The 21,405-nt window shown below is 40.3% G+C and overlaps 1 protein-coding gene across 50 annotated transcripts in view; it reads left to right on the top strand.

Moving 5' to 3' along the window:
- Window positions 1–21,405, top strand: part of CLASP2 (cytoplasmic linker associated protein 2) — a 124,776-nt gene that overhangs the window by 50,894 nt on the left and 52,477 nt on the right. For all 50 annotated transcript variants that reach the window (XM_062621472.1, XM_062621524.1, XM_062621506.1 and 47 more), the window contains 8 exons: window positions 8,074–8,153; window positions 10,930–11,022; window positions 11,817–11,962; window positions 13,268–13,403; window positions 16,316–16,386; window positions 17,387–17,446; window positions 18,721–18,798; window positions 19,383–19,550. In XM_062621472.1, coding sequence (XP_062477456.1) covers window positions 8,074–8,153; window positions 10,930–11,022; window positions 11,817–11,962; window positions 13,268–13,403; window positions 16,316–16,386; window positions 17,387–17,446; window positions 18,721–18,798; window positions 19,383–19,550 — 832 coding nt within the window. The remainder of the gene's footprint in view (window positions 1–8,073; window positions 8,154–10,929; window positions 11,023–11,816; window positions 11,963–13,267; window positions 13,404–16,315; window positions 16,387–17,386; window positions 17,447–18,720; window positions 18,799–19,382; window positions 19,551–21,405) is intronic.

The raw sequence follows: 21,405 nt of genomic DNA, 5'->3' as shown, positions 1-21,405 counted from the left end.
TGAGTCAGCCAGTAACAAACCAGCAAAGGGGATGTTGTTCATTTAAATATCAGGAGAACTGCTCTTCAAAAAGTTGGGGTTGTTTTCCTATCAAAAAACAATGATGCAAAAAGCTTTCTTTTTTTTTTTTTTATTCCCAACATAAAAATGGTGACGTTGCCTTCGTAAAGTATTCCAAGGATCTGGTCCTCAATGTGCCAGGTCAAGGTTTGATGGTGGCATTATTTGAAATAACCCTCAATTTTAGAATGGTCTTCATTCTTAAAGCTAAAAAAAAACTCCCTAAAATTTGATGTTTGTTGAAAAGATACTAAAAATATCTCCTATTAGGTAGATATCAAGTAACTGGAAAACTTCAGTCCGTGTAAGAATTATTTTATGCTTCATCTTGGTACACAAGTCCTGTATTTGGCCCTGACTAATGTGGCACACCTCAAGGACTATTGAGATGTGCTATCCTAGAGGTTGAACACCCCACACCACCTTCTTCCTTGTCAGCTTAGCTCATGCCTTATCTCTTCTTGTCCCTCCCTGCTCCTGTTCTTTCCTGCAATGAGTAATTGTGTGAAGAGCTCTGCTCGCAGACAGCACACTCACTTGCAGAGCAGAATCTTCTGTTCATGTGCAGCATCTCTGGCATGGAGGGGGAATGTTTTAATGAAGTGGGTGTGATATACAGGTGGGATCTCTAGGGAATCTCTAACCCTGTCTGCCACGTTTCCAGTGTAGGCAGATAAAGTGAGGAACAGAAGGTATTAGAAAGGCATTTGAAGGTATTCTGCTATTTTGTTCAGGTTTTCAGCTGTTTCAGCTTGAATGGCTTTGAGCGCCTCAGGGACAAAGACTTTGGTGGTGGAGGAGCAGAATGAATGTCAGTCACTGGGGCTGACATGACAGAGTTCATCTGTCAGTTTTCTTAAAGTGGGCTCTCTAGCAAAGGCTTTTCTACTCTGCAGGTCACTTGGTTATAACTTGAATTGCTTCTAAGCTGGCTTAGAATAACACGAAGGCTTTGTCAGTGATGGTTCTGCCAAAAAAAAATAAAAGGCTTGTTTGGGTTTAGTGTTACATCTGCTGACTTAAAAATATACTCTATTTCTGAAACTTGCTTCAAAAAAATCTTGTACCTTGTGTTGGACCAACTGAGTAGGCTTGCTGATCCTAACTGTCTGCCCAGTGTGTTTGTCAAAGGCAGTTCAGCTTCAGTCAAAAGCGTTGTGGCTTGAGCTAATATATTGTGAACTGCAGTGGCTGAAGAGCCCAGTACATGTTCCTTCTGCTGTCCCTCTCACCCCTCCTCTCGCCCCTGTGTGCATGTAATAACTGCCATCAGGCAGATGTGGTGAGCAATCCCATCAGGTAACCTCCCAGTGGTTTCCTGTGTTTTGTGTGCAAGGTGTGTGCTTGCACAAAGGGGCATACAGACAAGTTTATAACAACAGATTGGTCTTTGGGGATTGCAGATTATCTGTTTACAGATGCAGTCATTGTTTTCCTCTGAAAATGGACCCAAGGCAGATGGAATTCAGTGGATGGAAAGTTGTCAGAGCTAGGATCACTAACCCTTCTCATGGTTTGGTTTTTCTGTAATGTTTGTTGGCAGAGCTGTGGCACTTAGCAGCATGATCTGTTTCTTAACTTGTAGAGCAAAGTCAGTAAATGAAACTAAAAGTTAAGCCAGCACAATTACACAGGGAATAGGAGCAGGAAGCTTGTTTGTTGAAATTTCTTGGCCAGTTCATTTTATTCTCATCTTAGCCACTCCCCACTGTAATTCACTATCGAGATGTACTAGTGCTAGATTGAGGACGGTCAGTGGGAGTGAGCAGGGGCTGCCAGTTAATCTGTTGTACAAAAAGCTGAGCAAGTGCTTGAGCTTATCCTACCCACTTACCCTGCGTGGAGCTGAAGCTGCTGACAGTTCCTCATGTACAGCTCAGTGTTTGTTATTCCACAAAGTCAAAAGGGTAACAGTACTTCTTAAATCCAGAATGATCTGCCTCTTCTCCTTCAGTCTCTGAGATATGAGAAGTGAAGCTTTGGAATTAGTTGAGATGTAGGTGACGGTGGTGGGGTTTGTTTCAGAAGAAAATGCTGATCCCCATCATTTTACTCTAGATGTGTTGCTCAGTAAGATACTGTTGCTGTGTGCAATTCTGTTTCTGAGGGATAAAAGACACTTGTGTGGCAATACCCTGTTCAAAGTTCACTAACATTTGGTTTGTGATGCATGTTGTATCAGAAACCAGCTACAAATATCTTAGGGAAGTGCCTTTGAGAAAAGGGTTCGAAACAAAGAGTGAAACAAAGTTTTAGAGTTTGTGTTACTCCCAAGTTTCTGTAGCAGGGTTGAAATCCCCCTTTTTTAAGGGGGAAGTTGTTGTCAAAAGACCCATAGGAGGAAGAATTGGACTAGTAGAGACATGCTACCAAATACCTACCAAGCATTTTAAGACCAGGGCTTTTATGCTTTATAAAACAGTTAAACAAGCTTTGATTAAACATTTCTTGGTTTTGAAACAAAAATACCAGTCCAGTATGACTTTCATGACATCCTGCTTCTCCCATACAGCATTGTCCTGGTGTTTTGTTATCCCACGATGTACAGCTTTGCAGGGAGAGAACATCAAGGTGGTGCAGGAAGTGAAGCAATAAAAAGTTGTTGTGATACGATGGAAAGATTTCAAGTGTTTCAGTTAGAGGGGAAGAGCTCTGCCACAGGAATTAATTCCTGGGTCAGAAAACTGATAGTGCAAAAGTCTACGTGATTTCTTTGGTTGCATACAGTACCCTCTTGGCGTTGAGCTCTTCACAATACTGAGCTGAAAGCCTTATGACTGGAAACCATTCAGTCGTTCAGAAAGACTCCTGGAGCCTCACAACATGTTAGAAATCCTTAAATTTAACTTACGAAGATGTGGTCTCTCTCAGTAGTCTGCAGGGAGTCTCCATCCCCAGAGTCACTGAACTTGAGTTAAAACCAAACCAACAACACAACAGCAAAAAACAACCAAACAACAAACCCCAGACACAAACCCGCTCTAAAACTCAGAGCTGCTTTAGCTGGTATTTTACTCCCATATCAGGTCTGTTTGTTATGTTCAGTGGACTCTCACCAGCTTCCTGAGGTGGAACTTGGACTTACAGGTCTCTTTGTGATCCTGTCTATCCAGAGTGCTTGAAGGGCAAGAAAAGTAAAGGTTAGGATGAAAACTAACAGATAATGCAGATAAATGCCTTGTGTGGGTTATTCTCCTTCTTCAGATGCTTTTCTCTTCTGGGTCTCAGCTGTGGGAGGCCCAGCAAGTTCAGTGAGCTGTGTCCACAGGTAGAGTAATGTGAATTGCATTCATTTAAGAAGCCGGTTGATGAGGCTCCGGATTTTAGTTATCTGCTGAGCACTTAAAGATGTTAAATGCAGCAGGGTCACAGCCTTCTAGAATTGCTTACAGTGTTCTTGCCATTAGGATTGCAGTAGCTGAACTCGCCTGTACTTGGACAAAGGATTATGTGCTTTGTGGGTAAGGTTAAGACCATGCAGCATTCACTGTAAAGCATTAACACTCAAGACGGCTACCTCTAAGAAATTTGTAATCATGGCTTGTTCTGAGAATGTAATAGGCAACAAAAGAGCTCCTCAGAATGTGTGTGCTCTGTCAGATACATCAGGTTTGAGACTGTAGGCAGTACTGTCTGAAATGGGAATTCCATACAGCTCTGCTGTTGCTTTTGTGAAGGGAAGTCAAGCCTGACAGAAGCATGAGAAGTTCTTCTGGAGGCATCTGCATGTGTGTGACTGTTGATATGTCTTGTTAGTGTAGTAAAAGTCTTTCTCCTGAACTGGGAAGCTGCAGCTTGAGTTCTGTCATTTCTTGGTTACTCTCTACAGAAAAAATGACTTTGCAAACAGAACTGGTAAACATACCTATGAAGAGAGTGGGAACTAAAGGAAAAGGTTGGACAATATCCTTTCTCCTGCAGTACTTTTGACTTTTGACTTCAGTTTAAAGAGAAGACACTTCACACTTGATTTTGGTGTGTATATGGGATCATGCAGCTGAGGAGGAGAAAGATCAGTGAAATAGCAGTGGGTGTTCTTTTAGAGATAACTGAAAAGTTGTGAACTGCCAAAACCCCACCACATAACCTTTTATTATTACCAGGCAAAGAGGCAATAAGGGTATTACTTTCAAAGAAAAGTGGTCTGTAGAAGTGAACTAGTTGTTGAACTGGGGAAGGTGGGAAGTGCTGCGTGCCTGGGCTGTGTCAGATGGGATTTAAGTAGGAGTCTGTTGTTTCTCTTTCTCTCTTTAGAGTAATAAATCCTTAGATGCAGGATCTACTCTTATTCCTCAGGATGCATTATTGGGTGATGCTAAGGTGCTAGAAAACGTAGTCAATGCTATGTTTTTGTTTTTCAAAGTAATACCTTGAAGCAGGCTAAAGAAAAACCTTATTGGAAAAGGCAACTTCATCTCCTTTTAATCTTCATAGTGTACAGGAGTGCACTATGAATACTTGAAATCCAAGCATTTTCTGTGTTTGTATGTGCATGGCCTGTATGTGTCAGTTTGTAATACTTGATTTCTGTAAGTTTATCCCCTTGCAGAAAATTGTTAAGCAATGGATGGGAATGAAGAGTTTTCCTGCTGTAACAGTGGTGTTTTGTGTATTTATATAACTGAATAATTATAATACAGGACCTGTATCAACTGTTATTTGCAGCTTTGAGGGCTTTTTGCCTTTCATGTTACAGGATCACTTTGGTCTTCATATGTCATCAGCTTGCACAGAAACACATAGTATGAGCTTCGTAGAGGTTTACTACGTTGTGACTAACACAGTGGGTTAGCTTTGACTAAACTATTTTGGTAAGAACAGAAATCTTTATTAACTTGTGTGTATAATTTTAAACATTTTTAAAAAAGAAGTTCTTTGACCATATGAGAACTGTTTTATCCTTTAAAAACAAGGTTTTCTGGTAACCTTTTGGCTACTTAAGCTTTCTTTTCCATTTACTTTCCCTGAGTATGTACTGCATGTTGGAGTTTTTTGGAGGGACACATGAGGTTACGAGTTGAACATCCAGGCATCTCTTTGTACCACCTAGTTTAGTATGGTACCCTTGTGCCAAATGATTTCTTCTCAAGATTTCTGTCTGTAAAATTATGTTCTGACCTGGGCATCTTCCCCTTTAGGAGCTGTACAAGTTTGTGTGGCAAAGGGTGTGTTCTGGATACAAACCACATCTTTCCCTCCTCGTTTTCTTGGCTGGTCAGATACTCATTCACCTTGTGGAAGGACTTGTTCCCTCTACTGTCTGGATGGAGAAGAAATAGGTGGTTATTACACCTTCTTTCCCTTCTGGCTGCCATTGGCATTTATGGCAGATGGTGTTGGAGATACACATGTAGAAATGTTCTATGTAGAGCATCTCTTTGCAGCAACCTTGAGCTAAGGCTGTCAAAATCTGTTAGGTGTTCGTGTATCTTACTGCAGGCATCATGTCCAAATTTTGCTAGATACCACTTGAGTGGTTTTACACTAAGCAGCCACAAAAGCATGTGAGAGATCTTACTGTGCAGAGAGGTGTTGAGATCTAAGAAGTTTGCCAGGAAATTTGTAGTAATAGTGGACTCTCATGTTCCAGACTGCCCAAGTGTGCAAACAGAACAGACACAATTCCCTCCACTGTAAATAGGATGTCAGGGACTGTAAACTGTGAAATGGTTTTTAAGAGTGCAGCTGTCAAGAGTTTGATTTCTCAAGGATTCCTAGCTTTTTGGTTTAGGTGACCCCTCTGCCTTAAATGCTTATTCATCTAGTAGAATACATGCCTTCTCTGCCTAATGCCCCATTTCAGCTGTGCTCTGCGAGTTAGGGAGGACGTTCTGCCATCTATCCTGTTGGCCTCACTCTGAAAGGATTGAGACAAGACCCTTGTTCCTGAGTGCACATTTGCTGTCAGAGGTTGTTATCTTTTTTCCCTTCTCGAGAAGGAAGTGTTCTACTGGTCTGGTTACCTCCATGCAGTTAACCTGTCTTGTTGTATTAGCTGCCTGATTTGATAATTGAAGATACTTAAGGATTGTGCCAAGCTTCACTTTGTACTTGGAGTTCTTGACTTCTAGCACTGCCTGGGTCTTAGGATGATAGTCTTTGATTTGAAAGCAAACTTGAGTTCATTCCTTTAAAGAAACATCTCTCTTGGTAACCAAAGTGAAATCCAGACACTGTTTTCTATTTATTTTCTTTTTAGGGTTACCTTAGTTCCTACACAAGATTGTAATGAAATTTGGCAAGCATATGCCAGTGTGAAGCCAGCAGGTTACCTGTTAGTGTTCTTCCCTGATCTTTTTGCTTGGGATTTAGGACATCTTTGCTGGTAGGTGATAATAGTTCCATCACTTCCCTCACACAGAAGTAACTGCCCTGTTAGTTGCACAGGTGTCATGGAAGCTTTTGGAGAGAAAACACTTCTGGTAGGACAGAGTTTTAGTTGTGTGTTTGGGCTGTTCTGGGGAGCTTCCTGCAGGTGATGCAATGCTGAAATCCCACTGGGGAGCACCCATGGGGATGAGTGCTCTGAGAAGAAGAATGCTCATCAGTGGAGTTCAGGTTCTTCTCCAACACAAATTCCCTTCACCACGTCCTTGCTTGCTTTGTTGAAGTTCTTGGAACTTTGAGACTGAGAAATGCACCTCACTCTTACTACCTGCTCCCAGGTGAGCTGGGGAGCAGTAGGCAAAGGGATCATGTAGGGCACACAAGAAAACCGTGGCACACAAGAAAAGTGCCATCACAGATGAAACAGAACTTTCTTCTGTCCTCTCCTAACCAGCACTGACTCTTGCTTCAGGATCCCTTCAGCACCCTAATGAGGCCTTCTTGATGCAAACCAAGAACTAGGACATGACTTTAATATGGGTAGGGGCTGAGCGTGAAGCTGGACAGGGAGGTGTTTCTGCAGCTGTTTTGACTGCAGACACAGCCCAGGTTTACCTGGAGCAGTGGGAAAGCTTAGAGGATAAGTGTGGGGTTGAACTGTGCAGACTGGGACCCACAGTTCGCCTGCTTTTGTGTAGGAGCTTCTGTTTGAGTGTGACAGCCTTCTTGTTGATTACCCAAGGGAGGAGAGGGGGAATCAAACAGTGAGTGTGGGCAGGAGGCAGGGAAGACACGGGCTCCTTGGAGCCTCTTAGGAGGCATCAGTCTCTTTCTGACTCCAATAGGAAGCAAGAGAAATGAAGCTGGAATTTGGTAGAGGGAAGGGATGTAAGAATGGTTCCTGCCTGTGTCACCCAAGCCAGGAAAAAGCAGGAAAGCATGGGGACCATTTGTCTTCTTTTGGAAGTAGGCGTTTGGAGATAGGAACCAGGCAACAGAGCTGGTGCAGGGCCTGGAGCACAAGTATGATGAGGAACAGCTGAGGGACCTGGGGTGGTTTAGTCTGGAGATGAGAAGGCTCGGGGGGATCTTACCGCTCTCTACAGCTGCCCGACAGGAGGTTGGAGCCAGGAGGGAGCTGGTCTCTGCTCTCAAGGAACAAGGGATGGGACAAGAGGAAACGGCCTCAAGCTGCACCAGGGCAGGTTTAGATGGAGCTGAGGAACAATTCCTTCCCCAGAGGGTGCTCAGGCATTGGAACAGGCTGCCCAGGGCAGGGCTGCAGTCACCGTCCCTGCAAGTGTTCACACATCATGTAGATGAGGCCCTCAGTGCCATGAGTTAGTGGTGGCCTTGGCAGTGCTGAGGAACGGTTGGACTGGATGAGCTTGAAGCCCTTTTCCAACCTGATTGATTCTGTGGTTCTAAAAATAATAAAAGGAAGCCATTAACTTTGTCAGATTGGAAACTGCTCAGAACTGTTAATCTGAGGGGACAGTTTAATGTCTTCCTTATTCATGGTGAAATGAGAGTTCAAGGTCTTGCAATTTTAGACATGGTGAATGTGCAGGGTTTTTCTAAGTTGTAGTAAATGTTTGAAAACAGGTATTGTGAAAGGTGCTTCTGTCAGTTTGAAAACCTCAGTGTACCCTGCATACTGTTTAACAGTGTTTTACATTTATTTAGGTTCCTCGAAAGAAGGAGGAGCTGGAGCTGTGGATGAGGATGATTTTATTAAGGCATTTACAGATGTTCCTACTGTACAGGTAAATAAAGAGGCTGTGTATACTCATGCTTCTTTGGAGAAATATGCTATTTGTTAGCCTACTTTAAAACTTCTGTAGTTTTACAGTCTTTTAAGCAAGTGTTACTACTCCTTCTGCATTTACAGTCTCTATGGGAAGCTCTTTATTATGGGAACCTCCAGTTAGTTACAAAACCCACCTTTTTTTTTGTTACTGTCCTACTAATTACCACATTGTGTTTCAGCTAAAATACATTATTGCTTTTCTTAATCTTACCCAGGGGATACTACAAATAATTCTATGTTTGATTTTTAATAAGAAAAATATTTCCATGATGTTTGAAGTATTTAGAACTGCAATTTTAAGGCATAATAAGTAATAATAGTATAGGCAAATAATTTGCAAAGCAAGAATTGTATTTTCAGATGTGCCTGAATTGGAATGACATGCATCTTGCATACGTGTCCTCATCTGTAGCAGCACTTCAAAACGAGGAACGTAGTGCCTTATTTAAATACTAATGAACCTGTTGGATTCCAAGTTCTTAGTTGGAAGATCAGACTTTCATTTCTGTTCTTGAAGTGTGGGAATTGTACATATTTGGTACTTTCACACGGTTGAGTCATTTAACTTGCTTGTATCTTCCTCGACCTAGTTTGAATAAGTTTTTCTTGAGTGGCAGAGGTGTGGAAGACAAACGAAAACTCACTCAGCCATAGCTCCCAAGCGCCAGAAGGATTCTGTATGACTCCTTCTTCTTGATACTTACTCTTGTTCCATTTTTATTTCCTAAGATGATAGCGTAGTTGTTTGCTAGATCTCCTTCTGCAGGCAGAAATGCTTTCTGCTTTTATGAAGGGACACTCTTAACTCCATGATCCCTGTCACATCAAGATCTTTGTTTTACACTGTGAGAACTTTGTTTCTTTGCCTCTCCAAAATCTGGAATTCTTTAGAGGACAAAATCATGGAGGTCTTAATATTATATATCCCCATTATGTTGAACAAAGCCATATTCCCCAGTGCAGAAAATGTGCTGCTTGTAGTTCAGTGCCATAGTATTTGCAGTCCCAAGCAGACTTCTCTAGTCACTGCAGCTGGTTTATAGCATTGCAAGAACAAAAGTGGGGTAACTGTATGTTGTTGACCAGCATATGTGATTTTTCTGACTGCTAGATGACCTAAGAAGGTAGCTCATCCCTAAACTGTGAGAGGTGGAGTTTAAGACACACTTGTCTTTAGTAACCTCCTTCTAGTTGAGGTGAGGAGGCAGGAGAGAAATGTGTAACTGGCCCTAAAATAGCTCACTTATTTCATGGATGAGAATGTAAGATCTGCTGACTGGCAGGTCTTGGGAATAATGATTTCTTGCTGTCCATCTTCTTGCTTCTAGTGGAAAACTAGGCTGTATTTGGAATAACTCTTGTAGTAATTTCAAGTTGCCCAGGAAAATAAGGTACTTTGTGGAAAATATGTGTTCATCTTAAGTTTAGAACAGAATAAAGATGTTCCTAAATCTTATTACAGTAAAAGATGTGTACATGCATTCAGAACAATGTGTTCAAGAGAGCAGTGGCAAAGCTTCTCAGGAATTCACGCAAAACAACGTATCCTAATCTCTTGCTTTCCCTGCATTGTCTGTGCTCTTGCATATAGAAATATTGTGTCTTGGACCTAAATAAGTCATGTGGGCGCACGAGGCATGGCTATTTACTTGTCATGCTGGACTGAAGCTTACACTCTGAAAGGGTATGAGTTTCCTCGAAGTCCTGAATCATGGCCAGCTCCATGTGGATGTCTTGGCTGTGTCTCAGATGGCCCCAGATGCCTGTGTATGGGCAACTGTGTTTTGCCCAATGGATTTATATAAACAATTTTTCATCCAAAATATTAGAAATCTTTAGCTGAAAGTATGCTTTAGAAAAAACTCTGGGCAGATCAAGCTTCTGATCAGCATTTGCTTCATACCCACTTTGACTTGTTCTCAGTCTGGGGTGATTTTAAAATTTTGCATCTACAGTAAAAGCAGAAAATTTTGCATCTACAGTAAAATTTTTAAATTTTGCATCTACAGTAAAAATTTTGCATCTATAGTAAAATTTTTAAATTTTGCATCTACAGTAAAAGCAGAAAAGAGAACAGAAGGGAAATCAGTTTATTTCTGATAATTTGTTAATAACAAATCGTCTTGACTTTTTTACTTTTTTCTTTAGAAATCCGCTGTTGTACATGTATAGTTATCAATAAATGTGTTAAATCCTCTGTTACCAGATAGTGACTGATGCGTGGTTGGGTGGGTCAGGCTTCAGTTTTGCTGGAGTTATTATGTGCTGAGAACTCTGGAGGCTGCTCCTTACCTTTACATACTGACTGCATAACTTAATAAACAATAGGCTTGGAGTAGTAATACACATGGAAACTGTTGAAGGTTTTAATACATGTTTTCAGACGAGTTTTTATTTTGGTGTTAAGTGGCCAGCCCACTTAGAGCCTCACAGAGCCATGCACTCTTGGAATGCAGGCGAAACTCCCTGCCCCAGAAGAGTTGCATCAGGTTAAAAGCTGTTGGTTGAGTTTCATTATGAGAACTCTTGAGGAAAATGTAGATTCTTCAGCTTTTAATGACTATTCACTGCTCAGTGCTCTTTAAAAGCCTATTTATGCCTCTTAGGCAGTTCTCTGGAACTTTGGGGGCAAGATTCTCATAATTACTATTGTATTTTCAGTCTTCTCAACTTCCTTTCCTTCAGGTTAGCTGGATATTGACAGTCTCTCATTTTTCTGTTTAATGCTTCAGATCTATTCTAGTCGAGAACTTGAAGAAACATTGAACAAAATCAGGGAAATTCTCTCGGATGACAAGCATGATTGGGATCAGCGAACTAATGCGGTAAACTTGGGCAGTTTCAGGTCTGGGTGTATTTCAGAAAGGAGAGGCAGCTGGGTGTTTTGAACTGATTTTCTTGAAGCAAGAGTAATTGAAGATAATTGATGGAATTTTCCTTTTCAAACCTTGCATCTTGTATACAAAATGAGTTTGGGCGAGGATTTTAAAAAGGCCAAAATACATTTTTGCTGGCATTTAAGTGGAAGCTTTTCTACAAGCCATCATTTCATACACGTTTCAGCTGACATTATAGAATCATAGAAAGGTTAGGGTTAGAAAAGACCTTAAGATCCTAATTCCAAGCCCCCTGCCATGGACAGGGACACCTCCCACTGGGCACTGTTGCCCAAGGCCCTGTCCAGCCTGGCCTTGAGCAATGCCAGGGATGGGGCAGCCACAACTTCCTTGGGCTTTTTGTTTTTATGCAAACCTGCCTTTTCTGCAGGTGAACTGCTAGCAGTAGTACCTCTGTAGTGTGGCTCTAATAAGTTGCACTTGCAGGATTAAAATGGGTGTGTGTGTAGCATTTATATTTCTTATCAGGTTTATGGCGTCTTTAGTGTTCGGAAGCAGATATTTGAACAGCGTTTATGTGTTGGTATATTTGTAGACTGGGATATGAGACCTTTTAGCTCTAGAGTTTAAGTAGTAGAATGTTTTTACATTTTTTCAGAGTTACTGCTATGTGTTGCTTGAGTTTGAGTTTTGAAAGCATTTGCTTGCAATGAAGTTGTTGCTTTTTTATTTCGCAGTACATATTGGTGGTGTCCTAAATGAAATGCCTTACATTTTTCTAGCTGAAGAAAGTTCGGTCGTTGCTTGTTGCTGGAGCTGCACAGTATGATGGATTTTTCCAGCATTTACGTTTGTTGGATGGTGCTTTTAAGCTGTCGGCCAAGGACCTGAGATCCCAGGTGGTTAGAGAAGCCTGCATTACTGTAGCGTAAGTACTCCTTGTGTGCGCTTGCATACGGTGCTGCATTGAATGATTAATTTGACTTAAGATGCCTTAGCAGTGCTGCAGGAAAGAGTATCCTGTGGGGCTGCTGCACACTATGAATGAGAAAGAATCAAGTTGGCAGCTGAAGCTAGAGAGAAAAAGAAACATTTTAAAGGGATTTGCTCTCTTAGGGCACATACATCGTTGATAACCCTGTAACAGATTGTATGTGTGGAGCAAGTTCCCATCATTGCACTGTGTACTTAGCAGTACTTACAGCAGTTTCTGTTAACTTGCACTATAATACTAGAGGCTAGTCTTAGGAGCACTCATGCTTTGGTGATTGGCACAGGACTTCACTGTGACTACTTGTAGTAGCAAAATGAGCTGCCCTATGGTGGTTTGAATATTGCATGTTTTGGTGAGGTGGTGTCGTTCATGGTAATTTTAGAAGCCATGGCTTCACAGAAATAAGACCTTCACCCTTATCATCTTGGGCACTCACTGTATTCAATGACAGGGGTAAAAGCGCCATTGCTACCTTGGAGACCTGTTGGAATGTGCAACTGTCCTTGGCGGGGAGATTGAGTCTTTGAGAAAATAAAGCTAACCTTTCCTAACGTGAAGTCAGGAGTAGTGTTAAAAAGTACTGTGGAAATGTTCTTATCCATGCTTAAAAGCCTGGAATTTTTCTTGATGCCTAAAACTTAGATATGTTTTGATGTTTCATTTGCTGCTGACTGCGAATTCTTTATATATATGTATATAGCGTCTGCATGGAAAAAGCATTTTCTGTCACCACTGGACAGTTAAATTACTGTGTGTTGTATATGTTTGTACAATTTGCCAAAATTGAAACCATAACCTTTAATAAACAAGGGAGTCAAATGTAATGGTTGGCTCATTATGATAAATTCAGTAGGTTTGCCTGCATTCAAAAGCAAAAAACTCAATAATTTTCATAAGATTTTTAGATCTGTGTATTCTCAAAGTGTGTTAAAAAAGCAGAAGTACTATGATATTTTATATGGACATGAGATTTTTAGCCTTTCAAATCATGGTATTTCTTTTTAGTTGTAAAATATATTTTATTTATTTAGTTATTACTGTTCACCCTTTTAATGTGTCTGCTAAGTAGCAAAAATGTCCCACAAATCCTGCATTCCTGATGAGGAGAGGACTTGGGAATCATGAAATTAAGTTCTGTTGTTCTGAAAGATAAATCTTTAAAATGTACAGTCAACTTTCTTATTTTAAGAGTGAGAAATTGGCTTTTGTTAACAAGTTTTATTTCTTTTTCCTAACTAGCCACCTTTCAACTGTTTTGGGAAACAAATTTGATCATGGGGCTGAAGCTATTGTGCCTACTCTTTTTAACCTGGTTCCCAACAGCGCCAAAGTGATGGCAACTTCTGGGTGTGCAGCCATTAGATTCATTATTCGGGTAGGTGTTCCTCTCTCACTTTGCTTACTGGGAGTATTCACATAGTGGCTCTTAACAGAGATAATAACATTTCTGAAATAAAGGATTATAAATCACTCTGTAATGGAAAAGTAATTTTATGTCACAGACATGTTATTTATCACACACATGAATATTATTTATCATTGAAACCAGCTGGCAGCATTATCATAATAAAGATGGAGGAATAGGTGTGGAAAGCAAGTCGTTTTCATGATTTGTCTGTAATAGGTTCATTGTAAAAAAGGCAAATGTATTTCAAAGGTAAGTGCTTCTAACTGCCTTTTTACAAGGCAAAGTTAAGCTAGTAATGAAGGAGCTAGTAAGATTATTTTTTTCCTAACAACAATAAAACTATTTATAAGAAAAAGCCAAACATAGTATTAAAACCAAATTGGAACCATGGAGTTAATGATAAAGTGTTGAAGAGGCTGGACATATGCAGATCAGTTCACAAAGCCCAAGCTCATGGGAGAGAAGCCCAATAGAGGTTTAAGAACTTTATAAACTGAGTCCTTAAAGTATTAGCATATAGATGAAAGGAATACCGTATACTAGGTGGGTTTTATTGTCTGTTCCTTAAGCATCTGCTGCTGACTGATGTCTGAGACAAGATATTTAGCTAGATTTCTGGAACTTGTACTGATATTTTCAAATAGAAGTGAGATGTTGCCTGTAGTTTCTACATGAAAAGCTGTGGTGTTCTTAATGCTGGGCACTTACAGGTATTCACCACTATCTCATCCATTGTTTTAATTGTTTAGGTTGTTGGAAGCCAAAGTGGTTTCATCGTGCACACCTTTTATTGCAATCCTCAGTACGTTGTGGAATCTGTACTTACTCAGTCTGCCCATGACTCGCAGAATGTGCTCTGAGACTTCTGTAATACCTTTGCATCAACACTTGGGATAAGATCCATTGGTATTTTTGTCCTAGACTCTTAAAATATACAGTGAGGTGGCTGATGGCACAGAGTTGAGAGTGGAGGGAGGAATACACCTTACACAGAGTGACTGAAGTTGTAAGATAATAATACCATGTGTAGTTGTAGTAGATGAGCTCAGGCATGTAAGAAACTAACCCTGTCTTGTTGTTTATGGGAACAAATCAGGCATCAGGGAAGCAGCGTGAGATTAAAATTCACTGATGAAATTAAATTGGCTTCATTGGCTCAGGTCAGTTGGAGACAAACCTGCACATTGGCTGTAGCTGTCCTGATTTTGTTTAAGCTTCTGTTACCCTTAGGTGTAATTTAACATTGGAGACATAAAAGGGAGAAATCCTGCCCATGGTGTTCAAATACCCAACCAATAAGTGAGTCTACAGAAAAAGAGGGAGATTGTGTTATACCAGGGATCTTGAAGAGCCCCATCATCTTCGTGCCTTTGTTGGATTTCTTCTTTCTTTTCCAGATAGCTCTTACTGTAAATCTGACTTCCCTTTCTTGACTCATAGTAAATCAGGAAACCAGTTTAAAAGGGGAAGGGGAGAGCGTATCATGATGGGATGGCATGGTGGCAGAAAAACACTTGCAGAGGGAGGAGGGATTCACATGGAGCAATTGAGCTGTCAAGTGCGTTGGAAGGAAGTATGTATCACGATAGCTTCAAAGGGTAGCAGATGAAATGTGCAGTCTGAAAGCTGAATGAAAGCAAGCCTGAGGCTTTTGCAAAACACTTTCTAGAAATTACAATGTCAATAGCTCCAAAGACTTGGAACATATAGGTTTCTCCATCTGTAAAAACATCTTATTCTTTCTCCTGATATGGCTTATTGTTCCCTTTCTGGCAGTCACATACCGCTTTTCAAATTAAAAACTATGTAAAACACAGACAACACCCTAAAACCATGTGCAAAAGGATATCAGTACAAGCAAATGCAACTGTTGGGCTCTTCCAGATTTTTTTGATTAATTCTCTCCTACTTCTGAAGTTGGCAGGACTCTTGAGAGCTCATAATCAGCTCTGCTTGTTTGGTGATCTGGGTGTTTACATCCTGTGACAATAACCTAGGGAGAAAGTGTGATATATGAGATAGTAGGAATTGTTCAGCGCTGTACTTTCTAAGCAAGCTTTAATAGCCTACAGTTTCACAGTGTATTTGGGACTGGTTTAGCAATTATATATTTAATCAAGAAAGGACTAAAGAAATGAACTAAAACGGATTTGCTTGAACCATGTTACTCTTACTTAGAGTTAAAATGTTAGTATTTTGTGTCTACAGTTAATTAAGATAAGCTGAAGCAAGGCTGCTTTAATTCTGAATTCAACTATTGCATTTGGATTTCATGTAGTTTATCTTACTTGCTTCCCTTACAGTAGTTCAAGTTTTCTTTTCCCATGAGGATGTTTGGTGTTTCCACATCGTTTACACACATAAGCTTGCTTATATTACATGCGAATGCTTTCATTTTATTGACATGTTTTGCATTAAGAGGGGATGGTCTTTGTAGCACTAGTGGTATTGATCCCTAAAAGAATGCCCATAGTTTCAGATTGATTGATTTACTTTTTGCTTCACAGCTTATTTGTAAGATTGCTATGTCTGTTGCTTTTTCTTCTGTGGCAAAACTAAAACAACATCAACTTACAACCCCTTTGGGGAGACAGTTACATTTGAGCCTTCATGCATGACTTCTGACAGCTAAATACTGCATATGATAACGTGATTGTTGATGGCATTGGAAATACTTTTTGCTTGACCTTTTGGAAAAGAATAGGCTTAATCAATAGATGTGCTAGCAGAAGTCTCTTGTTACAGAAACTACATTTAGTTTCTGTAAGCATTTTCAATGACTGCAGTTTTTGTTATGTTGTTAATTTTGACTCGAGTAGTGCAGTACAAATTCAGGAATGCTTTTGTCATTAAATGCTTTGTCCTTTTTTTTTTCTTAGCATACTCATGTGCCACGACTCATACCTTTAATAACAAGCAACTGTACCTCAAAATCGGTTGCAGTTAGAAGGTGAGTACATAATAAACAGCAAATCATTGAAGCTGTTGATTTCTAAATTTAATGATCATATGTTGGAAATGGAGAGATTTGAAGATTTGTGGCCACTACATCTGAATACACAAATCTGTGTTATACAGTAAGCTACAAAGAGTATTTCAGCAGAGTTAGATCAGAGGATGTTGAGGAATGGTCCTTTCTGCCATACCGGGGGATATACACTGTATCCTTCTGCAGATTTCACTCTGATTTAAAATGTTCCTAACACTTCTTGGGAAAAGTACCTTCTGATTCAAAACCAGAACATAAAAGAAGCAGCTGTAGTTGAAACTGTGTTGCTCAGTCTAATGGGAATAAACAACACTGGTATGGAGAGGCATTGGCAGAGCATGAATCAGCCGCATGTGTCTCTGCAAAGAGCCAGCCAGAGCCCATGAGTTACTGGCTGTCTGGGCCAGAGCTGGCAGACCTTATGAGGCTAGCTCTTGTGGCAGCACTGCAGTGTTCTGCATGGACTGTGTGCCAGCACCTTGCTCTCCTGATGCCAGCAGGCATAATAATCCTACCACGCTGGGGACTGTGGGACTGGGACAGTGGCTGCTACCTGAGGCAGGGTGTGATGGATCAGTGTGTTGTCATGTCTGAGGGGTACTTTCAGCATGTTGCTTTTTCCGAGGACATGATACTTGAACGCTTGGATTGGCTTTTGTGTTTTATTTTATGGCTAATAAACTAGCAAAGCGTATGTGTAATAGCATGACTTGAGCAATAGGGTGGTTAATTGAACCACATCTGGTTTTTGAAGTTCAGGGTGAGTTAGCCTGCATGTTTACTTTCTCCACTGAATATTTTACCTTTGCAGTAAGGCAGCCAATACCTTTATTTGCCAGACAAATGTACTTATATTTTATGTATTTGTTTCCCTCGGGGGGAAAGAATAAAGTTACTGTTTGTTCCCCAAGCATGTTAGAGAAATGAGTATTAATTACAGCTTTTTGTTCTGTCTTTCTAGGCGCTCCTTTGAATTTCTAGACCTGTTGTTACAAGAGTGGCAGACACATTCATTGGAAAGGTACGGACCAGTATAATTTTTCCCCAAAATAAACTACTAATGAATTTCCAGACAGAAATCTTTTCTTTGAATCCTTTAATTGGATTATGTTGTTTGGTGTTGGCCAGCCTTTCTAGCACAGGAGTTGTGGCTCATTCAAGTGCAGGGAGGCAGGAGTTATATGATCATAGAATGGTTTGGGTGGGAAAGGACCTTAAGATCAGTCAGTTCCAACCCACTTGCCATGGGCAGGGACACCTCACAGTAAACCATGGTACAGCTTTGACTTCATGTTGTCTCTTCTCCTTACCCTCTGCCTTTCCTACACCACATGTGAGCCACGGGTATCACTTATATCATGTATCCTGTGCAGCAAAGATGCACTGGGAAGCTTCTGTCCTTTATCCTGGAAGGGCGTTTGTGTATTTGCCATGGGAGGGGACAAGTAGGATTAAGCTGGAGGACTTTTAATGATTAAAAGCACACTGTAGCTTCTGTGGGTAGACAGGAAAACACTGTGTGCATCAGCTCTGCAGAATGTATCCTGTGAGCACAGAGTAATAGGAAAGGGACTGCAGGATCTCCGGAGAAGAAGGATTGGAAGAACTCATCCAGCTGCATAGTTACCTTTCAACCCCTCAAGATGCTCCAGAGAAAGGGAGCAATGGGGAGATCTCTTGGTTTATGTGACAGTGTGTATGCATGTGCAAAACAACACAACAACAAACACAACCCAACAAAAACCCTTTATCCCCCCCCCCCCCCCCCCCCCCCCCCCCCCCCCCCCCCAAAAAAAACCCTCTTGAATTAAAATCTGTTTATTGTCACAATTTTTTGGTTGTTCTGATTAGGTGCTTAGCTGTGGGTCTTTTTGAGTACATATTGAGATTAAGTGCTCACAGGCCAAAAGCTGTCAGAGATATTTCCAGACTTACTAATCTTAACTTTTTCCTTTTTCTTACTACCAATATAGTAGGGGAAATAGCTTGTCCATTTCAGGAAAGCAGATGCCTTAAAAATGGCACTTTTAAGTAACTTTTCCAGTGTGATACTTGGATGTATGTCTGAAAAGTAGATTATAACTCTCTAGACTGAAGGAGGAAGCTTACCTAAACCTTCACCGAAAGTGCAGCTATGTCATCAGTGTGCTGGAGCCTTTGTTTACTTCATGTCTTGGGAAGAGCTATCTCAGCTGGTGTTTGCATCTTAGAGAAATGTCAATTACAGTGTGAAACTTTACTGCTTAAAATAGAATGTGGCGTAGCAAAATAGCATGAAGAATGTCTGTCTTCTAGGCACGCAGCAGTCTTGGTTGAAACGATCAAGAAGGGCATTCATGATGCTGATGCAGAAGCAAGAGTGGAGGCAAGAAAGTGAGTTTGGGCTACGTTTTGCTCTGAAAAGTTGTGTGTTTTACATAAGTAATAGAATGCTCTAATCAAGGTGAGCAGCAAGCTATGGCTGAAGGAGAAGATGTAAGTAGCTTGAAAATGGATGTTTCTGAATTAATGTCTGGGGTTTTGGCAGAAGACATTGTGAAATTGAGGCAGTTGATACTGTCATACAGCATTTGAGGGTTCTACTGAAACAGGAGTTGTAACGGTTGGTACTGCTGCATAATCATTCTTTGCTTCCCCCCGCCTCAGTTAAGTCATTGAACAACTGTATCACTTTGACTAATGAGAAGGCCAAAAAGAATTTATCTTGCTTCCCCACAGAAGCAGTAAGTGAATGTGAGAATTCCAGAGGATAGACTTAAGTTATTTTCCAAAGATTAATTCAGTCAATGTAGATGGTTGCTTTTATGATTTGATAAGCACTATTGTGTGCATTGCATATTTTCAGCCTGAGTTCCTTCCCTTCCCATCCCTGATTCATTCTGTAATCTTTACTTCCTGACTCCACAGTTTGAAGACAACATGGAAGAATTACCATGTGGTTATTCTCTTATTTTCAGGGCTTATCTGGGTCTTAGAAATCACTTTCCTAGTGAAGCAGAGACTCTGTACAATTCTCTTGAGCCACCCTATCAAAGAAGCCTCCAGACCTACCTGAAGAATTCTGGCAGTATTGCATCTCTCCCTCAGTCAGACAGGTCATCCTCCAGCTCACAGGAGAGCCTCAAGTAAGGGTCACTTCATTGTTTCTTAGCCTACGAACAAATAAAATCTGTTGCTCAAAAGCAAATAAGCTGAACATTTGTGGTGTGCTGAAAAGCTGCAGTTGCATTTTGTCACAATATTGGTTTTTTACTATAAGTCTTTCATTGTATTTTGTTGTATGACAGTATTACCTCAGCAAGATGGGAAAGAAGAGCAGTCAGTTAACTGCATTTTAGCAGACTGTTCTTATTCATGCATTTATTCCTTCACAGCTTCTGTTACACCATAGTATCTTCGAGGTTCACATACTGATGTCCAGTGTCCTGGTGCAATGAATATGTCTAGGAATAGTGTTGTTACCCCTTTTCTTATTCCTTTTTACTGAGAAGTATGAGAAAGGGACATGGACGTGGAGGCTCAAAGACCTCCAGATCACACACTTAGATCAGAGACATTCAGATCAGAGACTGGTGTTTTCTTCCTGTCTTTACAGCATTGAATATGCATTACTAGTATTTTGCAGCTATGCTGATTACTGGAGAGTGGCTCTGTGCTGCAGTCAGTGGAGCATTAAGATGTACACTTGAGCTAAACAAATGAAAAGCTTGCTTAGGTACTAATAGCAGTAGAAATCTACTAGCTTTTTAGTAGAAATGTAAAATAGTACGTGGTGATTTTCTTCTTTAAATTCTTGAAAGCTTCCTCAAACTATTTAAACCTGTTAACAATTTTAATTCAGAAGCTTCACTTCCAAAGCCAGAGAACTTGCTTGCTTGCTTGTGACTTGAAAGCAGACTGCTTCCAGCATATTAGAAGTTAATCTTTTCCACTTTTTTTGGCTGCTGCCTCAAATACCAGAAGCTTAGCTTATCTTTCCTGTGATACTTGTAATTAGGAAAAACACTTTAAAAATAATTCTGTAATGTGGACTACTGGTAACACTTTTTCACAAAGCAATGTTTACTCAAAGATTAATTACTCTTGTTTAATTTAATCTATATGCTCTGGCTGAAAATCAGCGCTGTTAATGAGTTATTAGTAATAAAATGTTAAAAACTAAATTACAGAGAAATTGGAATCTTAAAATACTCTTAAATCCTCAAGTGTTACTTCCTGTATCGCAAGATATGTAAAGTGCTGCAGTATAGAAAGGGAGGAGTAAAGAGAGAGATGAATGGAAGAGATTATAATATTGAAATTACCTAATTTTTAATGTTTTTTCACTAATTTTGCATTTAGTTGCATTTTATTTTCACTATGTTATCCTAAATCTTTATTTCTTGCTTCTAATACAGATGTTGAGTTCTCCCTGTGTAGACTACCTTAGGAAGCATGGGTATGGTTTTCCCAAAACTCTGAAACCCCATAATTTTTGACCTTCTGAATTTACAGGTCTTACAAACCATTTGATCAAGTATGGTTTTGAAAAGGCTAGAAGTGTAGTTACTTGTGCCTACCTACATGAAACTGCTTAAGTGAAATGTTACTTGCAATAGATTGTATATTGTATATGCCTCAGCCTCCTCAACTTGCCTGCAGCAAAACGCCTCCAAACCACTAGTGAGTGGTGGCAGAAAAGCAGGTATTACTCATAATAAGCTGCAAACACATGTGAGAAGTTAGGTGACAGTGCTCAACTCTGGATTGTCACTGGGCACCTGAGCTAATAACTCGAGTACGCAAACCACATGAGGCATCTCTCATAGCTCTGCTTTCTGGTTTCAAATTAGAGAGGGATTATTTTTACTGAAGCTGAGTCTCCAAACTGAGGTGGTAATTTGATTATTGATGAAATAGTCACTTATTTCAGTAAATACAAACCTTCCCCGTCAGATGAATATTTGGATTGCTAGGTAGGAATCAGTGAATAAAGTATCA

This window comes from Pezoporus occidentalis, unplaced genomic scaffold, assembly GCF_034315485.1.
Source record: "Pezoporus occidentalis ecotype Australia unplaced genomic scaffold, CSIRO_AGI_Poc_V1 ctg107, whole genome shotgun sequence".
Taxonomy (NCBI): Eukaryota; Metazoa; Chordata; class Aves; order Psittaciformes; family Psittacidae; genus Pezoporus; species Pezoporus occidentalis.
This window is presented reverse-complemented; position numbering and strand designations above follow the sequence as displayed.